Source organism: Oculina patagonica, chromosome 10, assembly GCF_052425735.1.
Source record: "Oculina patagonica isolate OP01 chromosome 10, crgOcupat, whole genome shotgun sequence".
NCBI classification, from domain to species: domain Eukaryota; kingdom Metazoa; phylum Cnidaria; class Anthozoa; order Scleractinia; family Oculinidae; genus Oculina; species Oculina patagonica.
In genome coordinates, this window is record NC_135767.1 from 6,212,212 (window position 1) to 6,236,778 (window position 24,567).

General features: G+C 38.0%; 5 protein-coding genes and 1 pseudogene across 5 annotated transcripts; 3 read left to right on the forward strand and 3 right to left on the reverse strand.

The window, feature by feature from the left end:
• Positions 1-628: 628 nt before the first annotated feature.
• On the reverse strand, positions 629-1,582 carry LOC144627941 (uncharacterized). Its single transcript, XM_078485967.1, has one exon. The coding sequence runs from the start codon at positions 1,561-1,563 to the stop codon at positions 757-759; it is 807 nt and encodes a 268-aa protein (XP_078342093.1). The 5' UTR covers positions 1,564-1,582; the 3' UTR covers positions 629-756.
• A 69-nt stretch (positions 1,583-1,651) lies between these two features.
• LOC144627943 (THO complex subunit 7 homolog) lies at positions 1,652-23,166 on the forward strand. The gene is made up of 8 exons (XM_078485969.1): positions 1,652-1,680; positions 1,756-1,876; positions 3,512-3,639; positions 4,463-4,549; positions 5,532-5,589; positions 6,704-6,770; positions 19,032-19,101; positions 23,029-23,166. The coding sequence occupies exons 1-8, from the start codon at positions 1,656-1,658 to the stop codon at positions 23,091-23,093; spliced, it is 621 nt and encodes a 206-aa protein (XP_078342095.1). The 5' UTR covers positions 1,652-1,655; the 3' UTR covers positions 23,094-23,166.
• On the reverse strand, positions 7,175-8,912 carry LOC144627939 (uncharacterized; annotated as a pseudogene).
• On the reverse strand, positions 9,572-10,817 carry LOC144627945 (uncharacterized). Its single transcript, XM_078485970.1, has 2 exons — positions 9,803-10,817; positions 9,572-9,771 (listed from the first exon to the last, which is right to left on the reverse strand). The coding sequence occupies exons 1-2, from the start codon at positions 10,777-10,779 to the stop codon at positions 9,579-9,581; spliced, it is 1,170 nt and encodes a 389-aa protein (XP_078342096.1). The 5' UTR covers positions 10,780-10,817; the 3' UTR covers positions 9,572-9,578.
• Positions 14,046-15,470, forward strand: LOC144627940 (uncharacterized). The gene has a single exon (XM_078485966.1). The coding sequence runs from the start codon at positions 14,293-14,295 to the stop codon at positions 15,454-15,456; it is 1,164 nt and encodes a 387-aa protein (XP_078342092.1). The 5' UTR covers positions 14,046-14,292; the 3' UTR covers positions 15,457-15,470.
• Positions 16,411-19,017, forward strand: LOC144627942 (uncharacterized). The gene has a single exon (XM_078485968.1). It carries the CDS (start codon positions 16,434-16,436, stop codon positions 17,154-17,156), a length of 723 nt encoding a protein of 240 aa, XP_078342094.1. The 5' UTR covers positions 16,411-16,433; the 3' UTR covers positions 17,157-19,017.
• Positions 23,167-24,567: the final 1,401 nt, after the last annotated feature.

Below are 24,567 nucleotides of genomic sequence, written 5' to 3' on the forward strand. Positions count from 1 at the left end.
TGCGACATGGCAAAAAGCTTGCCAAGTAGAAAAATATCCAGAACATGGTTATTGATTTTCTTACTGGGAACTACAACTCTACAAGCTAAAAACCATTCAATTTTTTCACAATACACCTCGTTTACCCCCAAAATTTTTGCATAACCATTGTTTTCAATTTCTCTTAAGATGATTGTACGCCATTTTGTAATAAATCCCAAGAGAAATTGAAAACAATGCTTATGCTAGAATTTTGGGGGGGTAAACAAGGTGTATTATGGGAACGGTGAAAACAGCAAATAGCATGTCATGTATTTCAGAAATTATGCACAAATGACATATTTAGTGCATGCCTAGATATTTTTTATAATTTTCTGCAGGGGACCCCTTATACACTTTATGACTGTTTTTCGAGGGAAACAGCTAATTTTGTTTCCCAAGAATCTCAATGTTTCCGGAGGCGAAGCCGTGAGGGAAACAAAATTAACTGGTTTCCCGAGGGATCAGTCATTAAGTGTTTTGTTATATAGCACAAGGAGGACTTAGAAAAATTTGGTGGTCGTCTGTTAATACTCGCAGGCAACATTGCATTGTTACTCTCTGACATCATAGATTTTGCAATGTTGCCTGCTCAGAGACTTTTGGCGGAAAACAAATTTTATTGTTAGATGTCATTTGACCTCGAATTAGCCAATAAGAGCTCTTGCTGTTGGGGAAAATTTCTAGCTGTATTAACAATTTGATTTCTTCTTGTGGGCCTACATATAATTGACGAGCTCAATGTTTCCATCCGGCAGCATGACCATCCTCCATCTGAGGCTCCAGAAACCCACGGAACACTTTTCCGTCATAACTCCACCTCGCACCATAACCTTCAGCACACCTTACTTCAATAACCTTAAGGTCATGCGGCAACTTATGAATATTAATCCATGATGCATCCCCTAATATGCACATTACAATTGTATTAGCATGTTCATTCTTGGCCTGTTCACAACCTACACAGGCACCCCACCATTCACTAGTCACATCCCTGTGGCAGTGCTTGGACAAAGCTCTTGCCCCCACTGTCAAATTTGCGTTCAGTTTGTGTTTCTCGTTGAATGACGCTATAAGAGTTGCTAAGGGAGGCGGAAATATATCAACACTCCCTTGCGTGTGTCGGATATTCAACAAATCAAGCAACCCTCTCACTCCAAGAATTTTAATGACTGAAGTTAACTGATGAGATTTTTCTGCGTCAGTGATCTCTGTCCAGGAAATCTTGAGTGCTTTCAAGATTGGAGAAACTTTTTCAGCAATTTCTTTCCTTTCTTCAACAAAACGTCCTTCAGTCAGTAAACCGCAAACTTCACTTTTTACTGGGAATTCACCGTTTTCCATCCACTGGTATAACTTTTTTGAAATTTCCATATAAAGAGGGTATCTGGGATATTTTAACACTTCTGTCGACAACGTAGACAAAGATTCCTCAGAAAGCAGTAACACCTTGCAGTGTTCTACCGACAATACGCTAGATTCATTAACTATCTCCTCTTCTAAAATATTCTTCAAGATCGCACTTAGAGAAGTTATTGAAGCCATTAGAGGCTGTCTGGGGATGTCAGAGGACTCAAAAGTGTAGCGTATATGACGTGGAATTCGTTAGACTTGAACCTAGTCCATCGCGACATTCAATGAGTTTCAAAATGGCGACCGATGGTGAGTGAGTTTTGAACTAAACTTTTGTCTTTTATACTGTCGAGGAAAGGCTGATTGTGTGTTTTCTGTTTCTAGATGAGATAATACGAAAGAGGTTGTTGATTGATGGAGAAGGCGCGGGTGATGATCGCAGAATTACCGCGCTTTTGAGGACCTTTTTGAAATGGTGTAACTCCACAGACGCTGAGGAAGATAGGTAAAAAGCTCTTAAGCGTTATTCAACTGATCAAGAATTTCCATGTTTTCATCTTTTTTCGCTAAGTTAACAACACGGCTCAACTCAGAATAATACGCCACTCAAAAGACGTACTAGAAAACATTGGATACGCAGAGACGTTGGCAAAACTGTAGAATACCGGGCCACTTTTAGTCATTGAATTTGAATGGAACCTTTTTCTATATGCTTCGTTCTAAAAAGCGTTCAGCGATATGTAAATAAGTGGCCCGGTATTCTAAAATCGCTCCGTAATCGCCTTTACTCTAACACACCAACTAGCCCTGGCCTAGACTAGTTTAATCTAGCCACACTTAGCTTACTCAAACCAAGGTATAAACTGAGCTTAGCTTACTAAATAAATGTACACAAGAGCATAATGTTTACATTGTATGGATCCCATGGTGCATTCCGTGTACACGCCATGCCAAAGATATGACAGATTTTTTTACATGTCTATGCCAAGGTCCTCTATTATTCTTACCTAAAATAAGTTATCTGTACGCCAGTTAAAAGGTGCCGACTCAGTGCTGGAAATAATTTTTCTTACTTTAAAGGACATATGTCCTTCCAAACTTTCATTTTGGACGGACATATTGGAAAATTGGTCGGACATCAATTCGCATTTCAAATCAAACACGTTAAATATTTTTCAGGACATAGTCACGTAAGTTCTTGGACATCGTGTCCGAACATATTGCAAAATTGGCCGGACATTTTGGCATATTTGATCGGACAATGTCTGATGACTGACAGTAATTTCCAGCACCGCGACTACAATCGTACGCCAGTACACCACGCAATTTTGAAATCCTCGCAAAGAACTTTGGGGTAACCTACATAGAATGCAGCGTGGTATGGAACTGCATAATCTTTGCAAAGTGCATCCACCCTTAACTGACAGTATATCTACATACCATAAAACTATAATAATGAGTGCTCCCAAAAGAAAAATGCCTCTCCCCCAAAAAATCTCAGATGCAAAAATCCTTCCAAACCAACCCCCACCCCTCCCCCAAAAATAAGCCAATGGGCCAATTAGATTTGTAAATTTTCTTGTCCACAAACCAAAATTTAAGGTTTTGACACTCCTAGATAAATTACATTTGCTTCTTTGTAACATTCACTTCAAGCTATCGCCTCCCTACCTACAATAATTTTACCAATCTGAGAGATTAGATGTGATATACATAGGCTGCAGAGCAGGAGGGCTGTAGCCCCCTCAAGTAAAAATTTGCCCCCCCCCCCCCTCCACATTTTGGTACCGAAGATACCGTGTGGCAAGATATTCCATCTCGTAAGTGAGTTCTAACATCTTCGGGGCTTCCTTGGAAGTCTTCGGGAAACTTCGTAACGATCATATGGCCTTTGAACAACAATCAGAGAATCTTCAGAAATCTTCGGTCTAGAAAATGCTCAGCAAACAAAAAGATGCTTGAACAGAAGAAAGTTGATCCAATTATAAAAAACTGCCAGGTTGGAACAGTGTTAGCCCCCCTACATTCCAAAATGCTCCGCCGCCTCTGATATACTTCCTACCACTTCATCAGCATTAGTGGTGTGATAAATTTTTTCTAATCATGGTTTTAAGTTTCCTCTCCTGCATATTTTTTTCAGTGATGCTACTTATCAGAAAATGTTGGTCCAGCTTGCTCAGTGTGAATTTGCAATTGGTAAAACTCAAACTGTTTTTGAGATGAATGAGCTCGAAACAGAAAACTATGAGAAGATTTACAATGAGATAGGTAAGTACAAGGTTAGTGAAATAAAGTTATTATGAAAAAGATATCATTCTAGCAAGTTAGCTACCGTCGCTTGCATCTAAGAGTGAACACTCGCCGCCGAAACATGATCTAATTGGGTATTAAACTGACATGATTTGTCATCAAACGTTGAAGTTTGGCAGACCAAAACAGCAACGGCAACACATTCCAGTTTCGAAATGGCAGAAAGATTGGATATGAAGACTTCTTCCAACAAATTGATCCTGATCTGTGTCGATATGCATTTGGAGGTTCACTTGAATTACTTCCGGTGTAAAGTTTTGCCTGTACTCAGTGTTTATGGTGAGCATTTTGAGCGTGCAAGTTGCCCTTACAGTCTCCTAAACTTAAACGTTTGATGACGAATCATGCCATGTTTGATACCCAATAAGCTAATGTTTCGGCGGCGAGTGTTCACGCTTAGCGACGGTAGATGGAGCATTACCAGTACAGGTGGCAAATGGTAAATTTAAGACTTTGCAAGATGGTGAGACTAATGCCTTTTCTGCAAGCCCAACACTTTTGTAACCTTGCAAAAACAATAAGGCTCTGGGACAGAGCTTCTAAAGTAATAATATTGATTTGAGAATGTGAGACCAGTAAAATTGTACTGAAATTCTGTGAGACGCAGATTTCTTGAAGGACTTTAGGCCACCCCTACAAGTTAGACTCCTGTGATTTCTAGTTGTCATGTACAAAACAGCATTCGGTGTTTTGTTAAGCTTCATGCTTTAGATGCATGAGAACATGTCAAGTTACACAGTGGATCATAAGTGATGTTGTGTCTCAACTTATGTTGTTTCAGAACAGAGTATCTCACATGCCTATGAAGAAATTACATCTTGCAAGACAGAACTACAGCAAGCAAAGAGGATACGAAGAAATAGACAAGGTACCACACTTACTATCAATGAAAACAATAAATAATTAGTTGCATGATAGTAACACTAAAAAATCCCCCAAACACTGAATGCATTTAACCCTGCTTCAACAACTTTAAGTAAGTAAGTTGCCTTTTTTTAAAAACACGATTTGGATAAAAGCTTACAGCTTGTGGGGTCGTGTAAATTAAAAGTATTAAAAGTTAAAAATATTTACAATTAATTAATTAGGCTATTTACATTTGTATTTGATTTTAAAATTAGTAAAAGTTAAAAATATTTAAACTTAAAAAAACTATTTACATTTGAATTAATTTAAAAACTAGTGCTAAAAGTAGGTAAAATCTTTTTGTTTAAAGTTCGTTGTTGACACAGATAAAACTTTAAAATTGAAATCAATAAAAACATCCGAAGTTTTAAGCATGCGGACGACGTGTCAAATATGCCAGATCCTTATGTTTTTTCTTCAATGAGAGGATGATTCTAGTTGTAAAGCCAGTGGAGAACACCACCTTAGTTAACAAATTATTACTAAATTTAACTGTCAGCCTGAACTTTTCCCCAATTAGCAAGAACTATCAGGAAAAATAAAGATCTGCCTAAATCTTCTAAACATAACATTATTATGTCCGGACTGAAGGAATCTCTAAGAAGTATTTTTAACTATAAAAAATTGCGATAAAATATTTCGAAGCATATTAAGAAAGCTAAAAAGTTTGTTAAAAACGACAACGTTTCGACGTTTCTTAATATGCTTCGAAATATTTAATCGCAATTTTTTATAGTTAAATGTTTAGAAAATTCGCTTCTTATAAGTATTTTTAAGGCAGAAAAAAAATTACAAAAATGTGATAATAATCTTAAATGAAACAAGGATAATTAGGAATGAGTAAGATTGGGACAGTTTATTGATAGTGTTCAATTTTATTCAAGTTTATTCAAGTTTACCCAAGAAGACAAGCCTTCTTTCATGTTTCTTTTTATCTGCTTTAGAATATGATGCTCTTGCTAAGGTCATAAGCCAACATCCAGAAAGACAGGAGACGCTAAAGTAAGTGAAGTTTTGCATCAAAAGTATTTCACACCCGTTATGAATAACAAACTACTTAATAATTTATTATCTGCGCATGAAGGGGGTACTGGAAAATATCAGCCTTGACATCTTTGTGCAGATTTTTGCCTTTGACTTTGTGACATGATATTTTTTAGAGGCTTGCTTGATTTGCTACTAAGGTGTGTTTTGTTTGTTTTATACCCATGATCTGTGGGGAGGCATAATGACCTAATGGTTAACGTGCAACACTCCCAGTCACTCTTTGCACAGATACCAGGATAAACTCTGGAAATTTTTTAAGCCATGATTTATAACCGGCCATGAAGGCATAATGGTTAGTCCACTGGACTCTGGATCGGGCAGTCCGAGTTCAAGCCCTGGCTGGGGGTCACTGCAGTCTGTTCATGGTCAAGACGCTTTTGTCTTAAGGTACCTCTCTCCACCCAGGTGCATAAATGGGTTCCGGCAAATTTACTGCTGGGGGGAAACCCTGCAATGGACTAGCCCCTATCCAGGGGGGAGTACCGTAATGATTAGATTTAGCGCCCGGGGCGCTTATTTACGTTTGACACCTCAAGGGAGGGCGCTTATTCGAGACAGGGCGCTTATTCGGGACAGGGCGCTTTTTTAATTTTTTTTTTTTGATACATGTACGGTACGGTAAATGTTCATGCGTTTATCTATTCGACGTCAATGACTTCAGTAGGGGCAGTTATCCACAATAGGGGGCGCTTATTAGAATATGGGCACTTAGAAGAATGAGGGCGCTCATTAGAATGGGGGCGCTTATTGGAATAGGGGCGCTTCGAAGGGGGGCGCTTATTCGAAAGGGGGCGCTTATTGGAAGGAGGGCGCTAAATGGAATCATTACGGTAGATAAGTTGCTTCGTGCTATGGAAACTGGGATAAGCTCCGCACTGATAGGCCACTAGGCTTAAACATGAGTATACTAATAAAAAAAAAAAATACTAATACACAATCAGTAAGCTGCTTGTGAAACCTTGTGTTTATAATCTTTGATACCAGTTTACCTCTTTGAATGAAATCGTTATAAATTTATAGGCGCCGGAATATTAATTTTAGTTTTCTAACAAATGCTGTTTTGTTGCAGACAAATTGAAGAACTTGATAAAGAACTAAACTCCCTGACCAACACCAAAGAAAGTCTTTTATCCAAGGTAAGGTATAAACAAAAATTTAATGTGCTTCTTCAGGAATTTGCTGATTAAGATCACGTCATTATTTCACCAAGCTACATGTTTCCCATCATTTTATTTATTTCTTGAACTCACTTGCACTTTGACATTGCATTATTATAAGATGAAAATAAAATGAAAGGAAAACTTTATTTACCCTGAGTCAGTATTATGAAGTGTATAAGGCCTCTAGCAAGTAATGCTAATGAAAACCAAATAAAAAAGATACATGTCAAATAATGAAAAAGACAATTGTTAATAAATTACATATAATATTCCTAGCAGTATATAAATATTTGGGACGTATGTCACTATTGAACTTAGGAGTTCACAAAAGCTCGATGGTTTGAGCATCTGATTGATTTGCAAGAGGACATAGGTGGATTTTTTCCAATTGTCCTATCTAATATTATTATCATTTCACTGAGCTTCACATTAACCATCATTTCATTTCTTTCACTCACTTTACAATTTGACATCGGTGATCCTAGTATTGTAGGTTGGGTGGCTTACTAATTATGGCTATGAATAATACTACATCCAAAAATATATGAAATGTTGATGATAGCTTAGCAATGGAACCTGAATGAACCTTGTGAAGCTATTCTCTATAGGTTACTAGTCGAGATAAATAAGTAAGTCAAATAATTAAACAAAGAAAATTGATACAATATAAAATAGGAAAAAACAATCACTAAAAAATAGCCATTTTGTGAGCCTTGTCTTGCTTTTGTTAAGCTGTTTTTGGTTAGCTACAGCTGTATTGTGCTGTAGCTTGGGAATTGTTAATTGTCTTTTGTAACTTTTGTTTTACGTCATATGGTGATCACACTATTTGCAACACCAAAAAGCTGCCAATTTGGGGGGTCACTCCTAGCCTCCTCACTCCTTCATAATTTCCTCAGGGGCCTTCCCGTGGATATCTGTGCACAATGTCATTTACAGTTCACTTATTCAACCATGGTATAACAAAAGCTACAAACGATATCACAGCTGTGCCAATAGTCATAAGAATCTTCATTGCTAGTTCAACAGTGATACGAATTCCAAGAATCTTTAGACCCATGTCTGACTCATGCCATGCGATATATTGAAAAAGTTGCATATCTACAAAGGGCAGTTCTTTTGCCTGGACAGTCAAATGCAATTGGCATCTTTTAGAGGCCTGTACCACAATGCGATGCGATGCAGCTGCAACTATAGCTGGGGGGTATAGCTTAATGATAATGCTGATAACATCAAAAAGGACCGCGCCAACATATTGCCATATTGGATAATTACTGCCAAAGGCAGAATTGAAATAAGCAAAACTGAAAATGATCACATCTACTGTATGGTACACTAAAGCAAATGAAATAATGAAATGAAATCCTTCTGGGTTCTTTCTAGTGAACTCTGTAGCTGGAAGTGTTTTTGTAGAATGGTTGTTGGCTTGCATTCTCTTGATTTCATTTTTTCTATAACAGTATCAATTTGTAAACTGTGAACATGGCAAACAAATCCATATATGCTTAACCATGTGCCCCACCAGCCTGATGTATAAACCACTGCGGTAAAATAAACTGCATAATGCCACCACTTGGTGAAGAAGGGAAACCAATGTACCATGAAAAACGCCGCACAAAGACCCCAGAGAAAAACAGATATTACAGTGTACAATCTGGAAATTCGGTTTAACTTCTGCTTCCATTCATGCGAAACATTTTGCACGCTGAAAACAAGTTCGACATACTGTCCGCGGTTGAAGTAATACAGAGTGAACACAAACGGACATAGAAGATTGAGACATGTACACGCACTATTCAAGATTTCTCGTACACGCATCTTTTCCTTATCGAAGCCGTAGTGCACAAAATCCAAACACATGATAGCTGCAAGACATCCTAACCACACAATATACACAAAACTGCGATAAACACGCCAGATAAATTCGAATTTTCCGTTGTTAGGTTTCCACATGCCCAGGATCTGTAATATGTAGTAGCAAGGTCTTATAACTTCCGGTGAACGAGGTCCTCGATCAACTTTAGTCAGAAGTCGAGAGTTTCTTTCATCGTAATTGCATGAAGAGGTCATATCGCTTGAATTGATTGCTGTATTTTCACAATCTTGAAAAGCTGCCATTTTGTTTCGCTTACTCTAGCTCTTGATATCAGATTACAGATTTTCGCAAGCCCAGGCCAATATTTCAATTTCCGTCACGAAATTTCAGTTTCCGTCATGAAAGATGTCATGTTTCCCTCAAGAAAATTTGTGTTTATTTTGATCAGTTATGTTTGTCTACACAACATCATTTCGATTAAACTACGACGCATTTCAAATATTTCAGTTTACATTTTACCGAACTCCATTTACGTTTTGCATCCGCGTTCGACTTTATAGGGACTATGTCATAACAGATTTTTGAAGAGCCAAAATATATATTTATGTCGTAGGAAACCTCAAAATAATGGTCTATTTTTATTAACAATTGCTATATTAGAGCACTGAAACTGTTAACAAGCATCTTTAGCTGCGGATGGCTAGGATGGAAATGGATTAAAATTTAAAAAAATTGAGGCTTAACTTTTCAAGTTGTTTCCGCGCGTCTTTCAAAAATTCGATATTTATAGCCGTGGTTTGATTTCTTCTTTTTGACGTTTAAAGATAACTTTTTTATGGGTTAAGTTTCCTACTACTAATATCAGAACAGTTTAGACCAAAAATCCGCAAAATCCTCGTGACATAACCTTTTTAACAGTTCTTTAATAAATAACGAATCATTCGCACAAGTACAATGTTATTTACAGTTCACTTATTCAACCATGGTATAACAAAAGCTACAAACGATATCACAGCTGTACTTATGGTCATAAGTATTTTCATTGCTAGTTCAACAGTGATACGAATTCCAAAAATCTTTAGCCCCATGTCTGACTCACGCCATGCCATGTACTGAAATAACTGCATATCTTCAACAGGGAGTTCTGTGGCCAGGTAGCCTGTGTACAGCCGCCCCCTCCCCTCAATGTAATTGGCATCTTTTAGAGGCCTGTATCACAATGCGATGTGATGCAGCTGCAACTATAGCTGGGGGATATAGCTTGAAGATATTGCTAATAAGATCAAAAAGTACAGTACCTACGTATTGCCATGTTGGATAATCTTTGCCAAAAGCGGAACTAAAATAAGCAAAACTAAAAACGATCAAATCCAGGACATGATAGGCTAAAGTTAATGAAATAATGACATTGAAATCTTTTTGTGTTCTTTCCATTGAACTTTGTATCTGGAAGTGTTTTTGTAGAATGGTTGTTGGCTTGCATTCTCTTGATTTCATTTCTTCTATAACAGTATCAATTTGCAAACTGTGAACATGGCAAACAAATCCATATATGCTTAACCATGTGCCCCACCAGCCTGCAATGTACACAATTGCAGGAATATAAACTGCATAATGCCACCACTTGGTGAAGAAAGGAAACCAGTGTACCATGAAAAACGCCGCACAAAGGCCCCAGAGAAAAACAGACATGACAGTATACCATCTGGAAATTCGGTTTAACTTTTGCTTCCACTCGTTCGAAACATTCTGTACACTGAAAACAAGTTCGACATACTGTCCGCGGTTAAAATAATACAAAGTAAACATGAACGGACACAAGAAATCGAGGCATGTACAGACACTGTTTATGATCTCTTGCTCATTAATCTTTTCCTTATCGAAGCCGTAGTGCACAAAATCCAAGCACATAATGGCGGCAAGACATCCTAACCACACAATATACACAAAACCACGATAAACACGCCAAGTAAATTCGAATTTTCCGTCTTTAGGTTTCCACATGCCCAGAATCTGTAAAATGTAGTAGCAAGGTCTTATAACTTCCGGTGAACGGGTTCCTCGATCAAGAAGTGGGCTTCTGTCATTATAAGAATTGTACGAAGAGGCCACTTCGCTCATGTATCTGGAGTTGATTGTTGTAGTTTCACAAACATCAAACGCTGCCATTTTGCTTCGCTTTCTCTGTGGGTTGGATTACCAGACTTCCTAGAATTCGGCATAGTCTAAAACCAGGACTGGACTCTGGACTGTGGACTGGACCCTGGACTCTGGATTCTGGACTCTGGACTCTGGACTCTGGACTCTGGACTCTGGACTCTGGACTCTGGACTATGGACTCTGGTCACTTTTTGTTTTGTTTTAAATATCTTCATTAAATATTAATATAAAACCAGACTGATTAACAAATATTTTTACTTTTAATTTGTTAATTTTTCATTCATGAAAAGGATGTTTTGATAGGGACTCTTGTGCAGTCATGTACAGGGAAGCGTCCGCGTTTTTGTGCCTGTTTACCATTTAACACGGCAATAAAGTTCGACATTTTGCATGCCCATGCGGTTGCTGTGGACCTGCTCCCGAGTGACGGACGTTCTGGTGTTTAACGAAGCCAACAACTGTGCCCGTAACTGAACGTGTTTTCTTTCTTTATGTTGAGCGTATCGCTTTCTTGACAAACTGTTGGAAGAATATTTATTTTCCTTTTTTTTAGGTGGTATAACAAAAGGCAGACAGGATGTAGACCATGATTGGACGAGAGTAGTTTTCACAAGATTTTTATCAAGGCAGACTACTTATTCATTGTCTTGTACATGTTAAATGGTAGACAGGCACAAACACTCAGAAGCTTCCTGGCACATAATTGCACAAAAGTCGTTATCAAAACATCCTTATCATGATATTTCTAAAAACGCTTTCCTCTGTCGGTGTCGTAGCACAAAGCTAGAGGCCGGGTAAAGTAGCGAATTATTCTTTTTGGGCAGGAAATTTTACTTGTTTCATCTTTCAAGAACAATCGATCACAACCTTTAAACCAAAATATCGAGAAAAAGTAAAGTTTGTATTTGAAGTGGAGATTGGGCGATTTTTTTTATCCATCACGGGTAACGAGGACAGATAAGCATCTCTGAGAGCAGACAGGACGTAGTCCATGAATGGACGAGAGTAGTTTTCACAAGATTTTAATCTAGACCGACTACTTAGTGATTGTTTTGTTAAATGGACGTAGACCATGATTGGACGAGAGAAGTTTTCACAAGATTTTTATCGAGGCAGACTACTTAGTCATTGTCTTGTTTAATGGTAGACAAGCACAACAACTCAGACGCTTCCTGATACATGATTGCACAAGAGTCGTTATCAAAACATTCTTATCATATTTTGAAAGACGCTTTCCTTTGTCGGTGACGTAGCACCAAGCTAGAGGCCCGGTAATGAAGTAAATTTGGGTAAAAAATTTCACTGGTTTCATGTTTTAAACACGGTACATAACACAAACTTTAAACCAAAATTCGGGGAAGTAAGTAAAGATTGTCTTTTAAAGTAAAGATTCGAAATATTTTTTAAAAAGTTTGGCACCTCTGAGAGCAGACAGGGCGTAGTCCATGAATAGAATGAGAGTAGTTTTCACAAGATTTTTATTTAGATCGACTTCTTACATTGTCTTGTTAAATGGTAAAAAGACACAGAAACTCAGACGCTTCCTGGTACATGATTGCACAAGAGTCGTTATCAAAACATTCTTATCATATTTTGAAAGACGCTTTCCTTTGTCGGTGACGTAGCACCAAGCTAGAGGCCGCGTAATGTAGTGAATTATATTTTTTTGGCCGGAAATTGTACTGGTTTCATGTTTTAAACATATTGTATTTGCAGAGATTGGGAGAAAGTTTTTATCCATCACTGGTAACGAGGACAGATTGGCATCTCTGAGAACAGACAGGGCGTAGTCCATGAATGGACGAGAGTAGTTTTCACAAGATTTTAATCTAGAAAATGATAAAAACTTTTTTCCTTTATTATTGCCGTGTTAAATGGTAAACAGGCACAAAAACGCGGACGCTTCCCTGTACATGACTGCACAAGAGTCCCTATCAAAACATCCTTATCATGAATGAAAAATTAACAAATTAAAAGTAAAAATATTTGTTAATCAATCTGGTTTTATATTAATATTTAACTTTTTTAATATTTAATGAAGATATTTAAAACAAAACAAAAAATTGACCAGAGTCCAGAGTCCAGAGTCCAGAGTCCAGAGTCCAGGGTCCAATCCAGAGTCCAGTCCTGGTTTTAGACTTTAAATATAGTCCTACGCTTGTCCCTACGTCCGTTCATCCGTGACGGCCCCATAGAGTGTTTTCGGTTTTTATCATCAAATTTCAGTAAGTTTCTCTGACAATGTTTCAGTTTCTGTCACGAAAGGTATCATCCCCCCTCACTTGCGTCACGTTTGCCAAGTGTACGTGATGTAAAAAGGCGCCCGAGAGGATGTTTATGTTTATCTTCGCTTTCCTTTTTTGCCTGCATTATCTAAGACGAATTTAAAACATTATTTACGTTTTACAAGATTTCAGTTTTTTGGCAAGAATTGAGCAACTTTAAAATGTTGCTCAATGCTGATTGACAGATTCCTGTGGAACATTGCCGTCGCGTCACAGGGAGCCCATACAAGCGGGGTGTCTGTTTGTATGTTCAAAATATAAAGAAATGTATGGGAATATTGAAAGGGTCTTATATTCGTCAACTTATTTCTAGTAATGTCTATGTTTATGTTTAAAATAAACGTAAACCTACAACCCCAGACAAAAATCTTGGGAAGTTTTACCCTTTTGTTCTTCCCCTTCCCTCCCCTATTCAATGTTGAGCGAAAAACGACCTTACACGCACAAGGTTGTAAAATGAGGGACCAACATTGATATATAGGGGGGAACGGGGGGATCCTACAGCAGTACAGGAATTGGGATTGCTAAATTGTATTAGTAGAAACTCAACCGTGTTCTATTGAAAATCCGCGAATCTGATTGGTTCTCCCACTGTTTTCTATTCGCTGTTAGAAAACGATCGCGCGCTCGTTGCTCATTTAAAGATTTTTTTTTTTCATTTTTGGCTTATACGAACGTAAAATTATAAGTTTTTGGACTGCACTCCTTTAAGAGTTTCTACTAAAACAATTAGACTACTTGCCCTCGTTTGCTATGAGCGATAGTCAACTCGGCTGCGCCTCGTCGACTGTTCGCTCATAGAAAAATCGGGCTCGTAGTCTAATTGTGAATTAGAAACTCTCTCTAATCGGGAATGTTTTTACAACCTTCCCAACTCTTTCTGTCTTTTTTGTTGTACCTCAGCTGTTGTATTTTGTCATTTCTGCGGCTCAAAATGGCGAATTTAAGCGATTTGGAGGGTTTTTAAAAACCGTTGTTTGTTCCAAATTTAGGAGTGACGTCATTGTTCTTTTTGAAGCGTTCATGCAGCGTTAATTTTGCAAGGAATTTTGCATTTACTTTCGACCGGCTAATCAGTATACGAGATTAATTAAGTGTGTCCAAATTTGTGCGTCGAAATTAAATACACACTTACTAGGTTTTACTTTCTGGGTTTCGACAAGCAAAAACTCACAGAAACATTTAAACAGGGTTCCCCGAAATCTAGAGATCCGATACCCAGAACAAGCGAAACAAAATGGCAGAGTTTGAAGTTTGTGGAAGTACAACGTCAGGGTACTTGAGAGAAATGGCGTCTTCGTACAATTCTGATGATGAAAGAAGCCCACTCCTTGATCGCGAAACCCGTTCACCGGAAGTTATAAGACCTTGCTACTACATTTTACAGATTCTGGGCATGTGGAAACCAAAAGATGAAAACTTCGAATTTACTTGGCGTGTTTATCGCGGTTTTGTGTATATTGTGTGGTTGGGATGTCTTGCAGCCATCATGTGTTTAGATTTTGTGCACTACGGCTTCGACAAGGAAAAGATGCGTGTGCGAGAAATCATAAACAGTGTCTGTACATGCCTCGATTTCTTGTGTCCGTTCGTGTTCACTTTGTATTACTTTAACCGCGGACAGTACGTCGAACTTGTTTTCAGCGTACAGAATGTTTCGCATGAATGGAAGCGGAAGTTGAACCAAATTTCCAGATGGTATACTTTCATGTCTGTTCTTCTCTGGGGCCTTTGTACTGCATTTCAGATGGTACACTGGTTTCCTTTCTTCACCAAGTGGTGGCATTATGCAGTTTATATTCCCGCAGTTGTGTACATTGCAGGCTGGTGGGGCACATGGTTAAGCATTTATGGATTTGTTTGCCATGTTCACAGTTTACAAATTGACATTGTTATTAAAGAAATGAAGTCGAAAGAAAGCAAGCCGACAACCATTCTACAAAAACACTTCCAGCTACAAAGTTCACTGGAAAGAACACAGAAGGATTTCAATGTCATTATTTCATTAGCTATAGCCTATCACTTTCTGGATTTGATCGTTTTTAGTTTTGCTTATTTTAGTTCCGCTTTTGGCAATGATTATCCAATATGGCAATATGTAGGTACTGTACTTTTTGATCTTATTAGCATTATCTTCAAGCTGTACCCACCAGCCATAGTCGCAGCTGCATCACATCGCATGGTCATACAGGCCTCTAAAAGATGCCAATTACATCTGACCCCCCTGGCCACAGAACTGCCCCATGAAGATATGCAGTTATTTCAGTACATGGCATGGCGTGAGTCAGACATGGGGCTAAAGATTCTTGGAATTCGTATCACTGTTGAACTAACTATGAAGATTCTTATGACCATTATCACCGCTGCAATATCGTTTGTGTCGTTTTTATACCATGCTTGAATAAGTGATTTGTAAATGAAACCGTGCATATACTCAAGTGAAGGCTTTTGAGATCATTATGAACGAGGGAGAAGGCTAGCAGTGATCCCCCCGCCCAACGAAAAATGAAACGAAGAATGAAATCGAATTGCCATTAGTGATTACATTGTTGGCTGTTATACAAGAAATCTCCAAAAATAATCGTAAAACTTGTTGATATCATAGTAATAAAACTTGGCGTGAGTAACTGCCAAGAATTTTTCAAAACTTTGGCTGTAAACTGAAAGATACATAAATTACACAACTTGCTATTGTGCCTGTTTTGATTGCACGTCTGCATCTACGGTTATTTTTGGTCTCCTCACGCTTAACAAAGTATCGCCCTACCCGATTGTGCCACCCTGGAAATGGGTATTTGATTTGATTTCTCTCCCTGGTGACGATCAACTGTTATGTAATTTATTTCATCTCCCAATTTGAAAACACGACACAAGATAAATTCTGGAAAGCGCCTTGTTTTCACGGTGCTGTTGGAAATCAAATGGCACAGTGACTCTCTGTAAAGTTTTATCCTCAAAAAATCAAAATAACAGTTCATCGTACATTTTTACTAAACTCAGAGTCTCAAAGGATAGTTCAGAATGCAGTGGAGCTGATCTATTGATATGGTGTTTTTTTTTGGTTTCGTGTTTATTTCCTTTATTTTACTTTCAATATGACGTTGAAACACCAGTTGTGTTCCTTCTTGGGTGTTCCTTACGCTTTTCTTTACAACCGATACTCTTGTTCGTTTGTAACAAGATACTTTTGCTTTTCTTCCAAACGCTGTGGCATGATACTTTCGATTTTTTATGGAGACATCGATGGTAGTTGTTTGGCTTTCAATAATAAAACCAATTACATCGTGTGAGCCCGCTGTGACGCCTCAAAGTCTTATTTAATTAAGGTCGCGGGGGACAGCTTCCATCGCACCGCATTGTGTAACAGGCCTCTAAAAGATGCTAATTACATCTGACCCCCCTGGCCACAGAACTGCCCTTTGCGGATATGCTTGGTTTCCTTTCTTCACCAAGTGGTGGCATTATGCAGTTTATATTCCTGCAATTGTGTACATTGCAGGCTGGTGGGGCACATGGTTAAGCATATATGGATTTGTTTGCAATGTTCACAGTTTACAAATTGATACTGTTATAGAAGAAATGAAATCGAGAGAATGCAAGCCAACAACCATTCTACAAAAACACTTCCAGCTACAGAGTTCACTGGAAAGAACACAAAAGGATTTCAATGTCATCATTTCATTAGCTATAGCATATCACGTCCTAGATTTCGTCGTTTTTAGTTTTGCTTACTTTACTTCCGCTTTTGGCAATACTAGTGATTATCCAATATGGCAATATGTAGGTGCTGTACTTTTTTATCTTATTAGCGTTATCTTTAAGCTCTATCCCCCAGCTATAGTTGCAGCTGCATCACATCGCATGGTCATACAGGCCTCTAAGAGATGCCAATTACATTTGACCCCCCTGGCCACAGAACTGCCCCTTGAAGATATGCAGTTATTTCAGTACATGGCATGGCGTGAGTCAGACATGGGGCTAAAGATTCTTGGAATTCGTATTACTATTCAACTAACAATGAAGATTCTTATTACCATTAGTACAGCTGCGATATCATTTGTAGCTTTTGTTATGACATGGTTAAATAAGTGGAATGCTTAGATATCCAAGTAAATTCTCATGAGAAAATTATGAGAGGGAGGTGGCTATCGTAGTAGTAACCCAAACATTGGTGGTGTTTAGGTCACGTACATAAAACATATTTATACCAATTCAACGACGTTTTGAACATTGAAGCGGCGTTAACTACTTGCTTAAATTCTATTACTGTAAACCGAACACTCGCAGATAGCGCAACATAAACCGCACCCCTCCCCCCTTAGTGACGTCAAAAATAACTCCATTGACGCTCAGATACAAATGTGAAAAGAAATGAAATCCTTGTATAGTGTAATAAATAAATTTACCTCAAATCACAATTTTGGAACTTCTAAAAAAAGGAAACGTGGATCAAGAAACCGAAATGTTGACAACTTGGCGGTTCATTTTAACATGCGCTGACACACGCAATCAAGATTCATTTTAACGTGCGCTGTCACACGTAATCAAGTCCCTCCAGGCAGCCGGAAGTAAATTTGATACGCTATCCCTCTCCCGTTAGTAAAAGTCAAAAAATAAGTTCCATGAAGCTCAGATACACATGTAAAAAGAAATGAAAGTTTTGTATAGTGTAATAAATAAAAAAAACATCAAATCACATGTTCGGAACTTCTAAAAAGTGCAACGAAGAAGCCGAAATGTACACGCCTTAGGGGACCCTAAGCGGGTTCATTGGCTCATTCTTGTTATTTCATCGAGTGTGATTGATATATCAGAGCAAACTCTCCAAGTCTTACCTTTAATTCCTATTCCGAAATACATATAGTATAATTCTCATTCCTATTCAGTAAAACACGATGCATCTTTTTTCGTTAGCTTTTGACTTGTGTTGTCAGTCCGTTCAAGTTTGTATTATGCGAAACTTTTCACGTGAACGTAAAGAGGGGGACGTTGGGATTTTCGGTTTTCGCCCCGAAAAACTGCGGTTTTTCGGTTTTGGTGTGTTATACGGTTTGTGGGTTTTCCTTTCTTGGGCATTTGGTTTTCGGTTTTCGGCAAAAATTCAAGTGTTTTTTTCAGATTTGGTATTCGATGTGGTTTTCTGTTTTTCCAATTTGGTTTCCTGTTCAACATGCAAGTTTGAGTAGTATGATTTAGCTTGTATAAACTGAACAGAAATGTCAAAAATGTTTAAGAAAAACCTTTTTTAAAACAAATCTTCAGCGTTCAGTTACGTTTTTAATTATATAATTTTTCCCGCGAACAGCGTCAATCATGCGGAAATAATACAGACAAATGTATGGGGAAGTTTAAAACGTAACTGAACGCTTTTTAGCCCAGCTACATCCTTCAAACTCGGCAAATAAAAACTTTTGCCTAGTATCTTAACTTTACAATTCATAAGTTGTCCAGAATTCAATTTTTGTAAAAGATATTTGCCGTCGGATTCCCATACAAACACTGTAGTTTCTACCCGCTTTGCCTTATCGTCAAGATGGCGTCGAAAACCGTGATAAGGCCTATTACGTTGTTGTTAAAATGCATGTTGTACTGTTGTTTTTATTCTTGAGAATAAGGGGGGGGGGGGGGGTGCGTGGCTTATTCGGTAAAAAATAAAAATTACAAACAAGGAGATTATCTTTGAAAACTGTTCAGCCCAACAGTTTTTCAAAAACCCATATTGCAATCTGTTTCAATCTTCTACAATTTTTGTCCATCCGTACCTTCTTTTGTATTTGCTGTGTTACTAAAATGTCCCTTCACTGTTTTAAGTGGTTATTTTTTATTTCACTTAGTTTGATGCCCATTTTTTTATGTCAGAATGTGGCTCAAATCCGTGACACAGGTCCTTCAATGTCCTAAATGTTTCTCGAGTGTAAACTGCGTGTATGGGATTTCGGAGGAAAGTGAAGTTATGTGCTTTTTTTTTCATCCTAGCTGGAACTTCGACAGAAGCAGTTTCATCTCCTTATCAATACAATCCACGAATTACAACGAATGCTGGACGGTGAGTATTGTTATATTATTCCGATGTGATCGACAGTTGGCTAGCCCTTAATTACCAAGAAACTTGAATGCCTGACTAATAGAAGCCGTGAACAGGTATTTTAACCTGTTTTGGGCTCGTAAGCACGGCGTAGCTACATGTACAATAGTTCTTGCACAGTATGCATGGCACAAGTCGCACGAGCCATTAGAAAAATAAGAAATCGTTTCTTTTCATGTCTGTGGTACGTTACAAGCCCACCTTTATACGACCACTGCTTTACAACAACCACATTCTTTTGACCCAGAAGTTCTGTTCGACCGCAATAAAACCTCATTAAGTTAGTAGGAAAGTGTTTTTTAAAGACTTAGGTCAAACACCACTAACAGAGGTTTACTGCCCGTCTTTTAGGCTAATAGTATAGTTTTTACTGTTAGCACTTTTGATTAGTTTTGATATTTTATGATTCGCTAATGAAAATAGGAACATCTCTAGGTTCTTGCATCTACAAGGTTTTACAGTGAACTAAAGGTTGGTTCTCATATGATCGTCCCGATCGTTTCTATCGCATCGATCGTTTGCAAATACTGAGACGATCGTAGGCGATGGAAGCGATTGGAAGCCATCGGGGGCTCTCACATGATCGTCCCGATTGCCTGGTATGAGCAAAGACCTACGAAAAACAATCATTTTAGCCCTAGATCCAACACAATGGCAGCCTTCAATAAAAGAGCAAAACTCATGGCCTCCTATCTTCTCAGTTATTGCCGTTTTACATCGGAGAAGGAAAAGAGAAGCCAGAAGGATAGAACACGGGCGACCGTAATCGCCCCAATCGCCGCAGACGTTAGCGATCATCTGTTTAATGTTCTCATATAATCGCCCCGATCGCAAGAAAACTTTTTGAAGTGACAGAGGCGATAGAAACGATCGGGGCGATTATATTAGAAGCAGCCTTAAGGTTGGTTCTCATATGATCGCCCCGATCGTTTCTATCGCCTCTGTCACTTCAGAAAGTTTGCTTGCGATCGGGGCGATTATATGAGAACATTACACGATCGCTAACGTTTGCGGCGATTGGGGCGATCACGATCGCTTGGATCGCCCGTGTTCTATCCTTCTAGCTTCTCATTCCCTTCTTCGCAGTTAAACTGCAATAACTGAGAAGATAGGAGGCCAGGAGTTTTGCTCTTTTATTGATAACTGCCATTGTGTTGGATTTAGTGCTAAAATTATTGTTTTTCGTAAGTCTTCGCTCAAATCAGGCGATCGGGACGATCAAATGAGAACCCCCGATCACTTCTATCGCCGCGATCGTCTCAGTTTTTTCAAACGATCGATGCGATAGAAACGATCGGGGCGATCATATGAGAACCAACCTTTAAAATAAACAGTTGTTATAGGATAAGAACCTTGCTTTTTTGGTGTCAGGGTCCCGTCCAGAGCCAACAAACTTTAATACTATAGAAAAACAAGGAAAAGATCGCATGTTAATGGAAAATTGGAGACCCATCTCGCTTGTCAATGTCGATGCCAAAATAATATCGAAAGTAATTGCTTCTAGACTTAAAGAGGTCCTACCTCACATTATTCACTGCAATCAAACCGGTTACGTTAAAGATCGTTATATTGGTGAGACGGTAAGATCGATTCTTGACATCATGGATTTCACGGAAAGAGAAAATATACCTGGTCTGTTGATATTCATAGATTTTCGAAAAGCTTTTGATACTTTAGAATGGAACTTTTTGTTTAAATGCCTGGATGCTTTTAATTTTGGCCCTGAATTCAAGCGTTGGATTAGTACTTTTTATAAAAATATTCAAAGTTGTGTGATAAATAATGGAATGTCATCAGAATACTTTAATCTTACACGTGGAGTCAGGCAAGGTGATCCTTTGTCTCCATATCTCTTCCTTTTAGCTGTCGAGAGTTTAGCGATTGCCGTTAGGGAAAACGAAGAAATAAAAGGAATTGCAATTGAACGACAAGAAACTAAACTTTTACAATATGCCGACGATACAACTGCTGTTCTTTCTGACATAGAGTCAGCCCACAAACTTTTTCAGTTATTGGACAAATTTAGAAAACTCTCAGGTTTAAAGGTCAATAGTTCAAAGACAGAGGGACTGTGGTTAGGCTCTTTGAAAGGAAATGAAATGAAACCGCTTGGAATCAAATGGCCGCAAGATCCTATAAAAGCACTCGGGATCTTCTTCACATACGATAAAAAACTGCTCTATTTAAAGAACTTCTCAGAAAAACTCGACAAGATAAAAAAATTGATCAATATCTGGTCTTCTAGAGGTTTATCTCTCTATGGGAAGGTTACTATCATCAAAACTTTGCTCCTACCGAAGGTTGTTTACATATCCTCTTTGTTACCTACCCCTGAAAATATAATTAAGGAACTAAACCAATTGATATACAAATTTTTATGGAAAGGTAAAGACAAAGTAACCAGGGTATCTGCGATAAATAACTATGAGGAAGGAGGAATCAAAATGGTTGATATTGAAAGCACGATCAAATCTCTCCGCCTCTCCTGGATGAAAAGAATCTTTAATGATAATTCCGGCACATGGAAGAAATATTTAGAATATCTTCTAACGAAGGAAGGTGGCTTCTATCTTTTCAATTGCAACTATAACATTAAAGATTTAACTATAAATTCTCAATTCTATAGAGAACTATTGAAGTGGTGGTCTGAATTTCGCACAGAAAATGCAGCTGACACCAATTGGAAAAACTTAATTTGGAATAACCACGAAATAAGAATAAACAACAAACCAGTTTTCTATAAAAGGTACTTTAATTATGGAATTCGGACCGTGGAAGATCTGCGCTTTGATCTTGACAATATTGATTCCTATGAATTACTTGCGAAACATATAGAGAAGACGAACTTTCTGGAATGGACTGGTCTACGCCATTCTGTACCGCCCAATTTAAGAAATACCAATTTTGTTCCAGATTACGCAGAACTGAATCCATCTTTTAAGATTGACGGCTGCCTTTTCGATGTTACTAAAAAGAAATCAAAGGATTACTACTCTCTTTTTGTCCGTAAAAAGGCACGCTTTCCTAATATTGCACAAAAACTTAAGTGTGAATTTAATTTATCCGATGAAGCATTGAAAAAAGCATTTTTTCTTCCTCATTCAGTTGCTTTTGAGCCATATGTCAAGGCCTTTCAGTTTAAGGTATTAAACTCGATACTTTATACAAATTCAAAATTACATAAAATCGGTTACATTGAAGATGATCTGTGTTCTTTCTGCAAACGGGAATCAGAGACAATACAACATTTCTTTTTTGACTGTTCCTACTCAATTTCCTTTTGGAAGGATTTTGAATCATATTACTTAACTTTGACAAAGCAACAAATACATCTCAATTTGAAAGATGTTGTAGTCGGTGTTCTAACTCCGGAACGTCCCTTACTAAATTATCTATTACTTGTAGGAAAAATTTACTTATGGGGTTGCAGAAGAAACAATGAACTTCCGAATATAAGAGGTTATAAATTAAAAGTAGCATTAAAGTATGAAACAGAGAAATACATTTGTACTAAAAATAATACATTAGATTTATTAAAGAAGAAATGGGAAATGTAATTGCTAAGTTGTTAACTTAGATATACATTGTATAAGGCTCAAACAGGTGTAACTTTGCTATGTAATTCTTGTATGTAATTGTGTGATTGTGTGATGAGTGAGCGAGCGAGTGGGTAAGTAGGTTTAAGGTTTAATGTAAAAACTCGTAATGTTGTTAAGTATTGTTAGTGGTATAAGTAGTAGCTTGTATTGTAAATAGTGTATGTAACTATGTGTTATGCAAATAAAAATTATTAAAAAAAAAAAAAAAAAAAAAAAAGAGCCAACAAACTGGACACCGTTGTGTTGTTTATCCATGAAAATTAACTGAGTTTTATTTTTTTCTCAACAGAAGACAAAACCGACTCAGACGAACCGTCCTCCGGTGCAGAAGGTTCTGCTATGGACACTAGCTAGTTCCTGTTACTTGTTTCTCATTATTTGTACATAATGTTTTGATTTAAAATTAAATAAAATGGTGCATTTTAAATTTCTTGTATTTTATTAGTGTTTTCAAACGACAACATTGCGTGACCAACTGCGTAACCAGCCTTTTACCCAACCGCTCGTCACGCGCTTTTTATAGTGGTGTGACGTAGGTCACGTAATCATAAGCGACCTTTAGCCTTAAGATTCGACTACCAGTACGAGATCGAGTACGAGTAAGACTTTGGAATTTTTGAGCTAATTGTATCCCCCGAACTATATCCCTTTTCTGTTGCTGTTGATTAGTGATTGTAGTAGGCACACGAATTTGGTTTAAAAACTTGTATTAGTACTGAATTTCGTACTCGCAGTCCAAACTAAAGGTTGCTATTAACAAGGAAAAACGTTCGAGCCTTGATTTTATTTTGTTTTGTTTTTTAAGATGCGAGGCGCTTAGGGGATCGAAACTTTGCATTTTTGGAAGATAAGCCTGATATGCTGTGATGAGCAAGTGAAATTGTATTTTACTTTTGCCCGACCTTTTATGATCTTCACTTTCTGACACCTTTATTAAATAAGCGATTCCTCGCGTTTTGACTATCCTTCTTTTCTCTAGGGCTAAAAAGCTTTTGCAGAATGCGTCCTTTTTCGCTTTCGTCCATTTGGTTCTTTCTAAGTATATTAGTAAAGGGGACATTTTTGCGAGGGCACCACAAGCGATGGCTAGCCCCCGGGGCAAAAATTGCAGGCGAGTCCCTCTACTTGATCACGAGGAACACGGGGCTTTAGCTCCCCGTAGCCCGACACGTATGCCGAACATCGCCCGTACCATTCAGCGAAAGCAGGTAGACAAACGTCTTCCTATAGGTTTGCGAATTTGCCACGATTGTGGGAGGTTAATAAACACGCATGCGCACATCGCTAAGTTACTTCTCAGGTTTGTAAAACACTGAATATTACTGAAGATTTTATTTCGTCTTGTGTGATGATGTCCGCAGGCGCTTCTAAAGTTTTGTAGGGTCGGCCCAGGGCAGCGCGGTCGTTAAATAACGGGAGGGAATAAGACCTACTCTCGGAAAGTTTGTGGAACGAGTCGTGGCCTTTTTGCCTTTTTTTTGGACTACGAGTAAGTACCCTGGGTATCAGAAGGTTTTTTTCTTTTTTGCAGGTGTCTTTCCTGCAAAAAAAAAAAAAAGAAAAATAACCTCTGGCACCATGGGTAACGAGTAAGGGATAAACAAAGTACGTATTCGACAAATTGAATCAAACGGCGAAGAGAAGCTCTCTAAAACTTGATCATTTTCTGTTTGCTTTCTTAAAGTATTTTTACAACCGTTTTACTCTCAAGAGCTATAAGAAGACAAAGATTCAAGAGAAAAACCCTCAAGTCAACAAATCCGTTAACTTTAGTTTTGGTTTTTAATTCTTTGCAAAATATTTTCTTTCCACTCAGTTAGACACATTT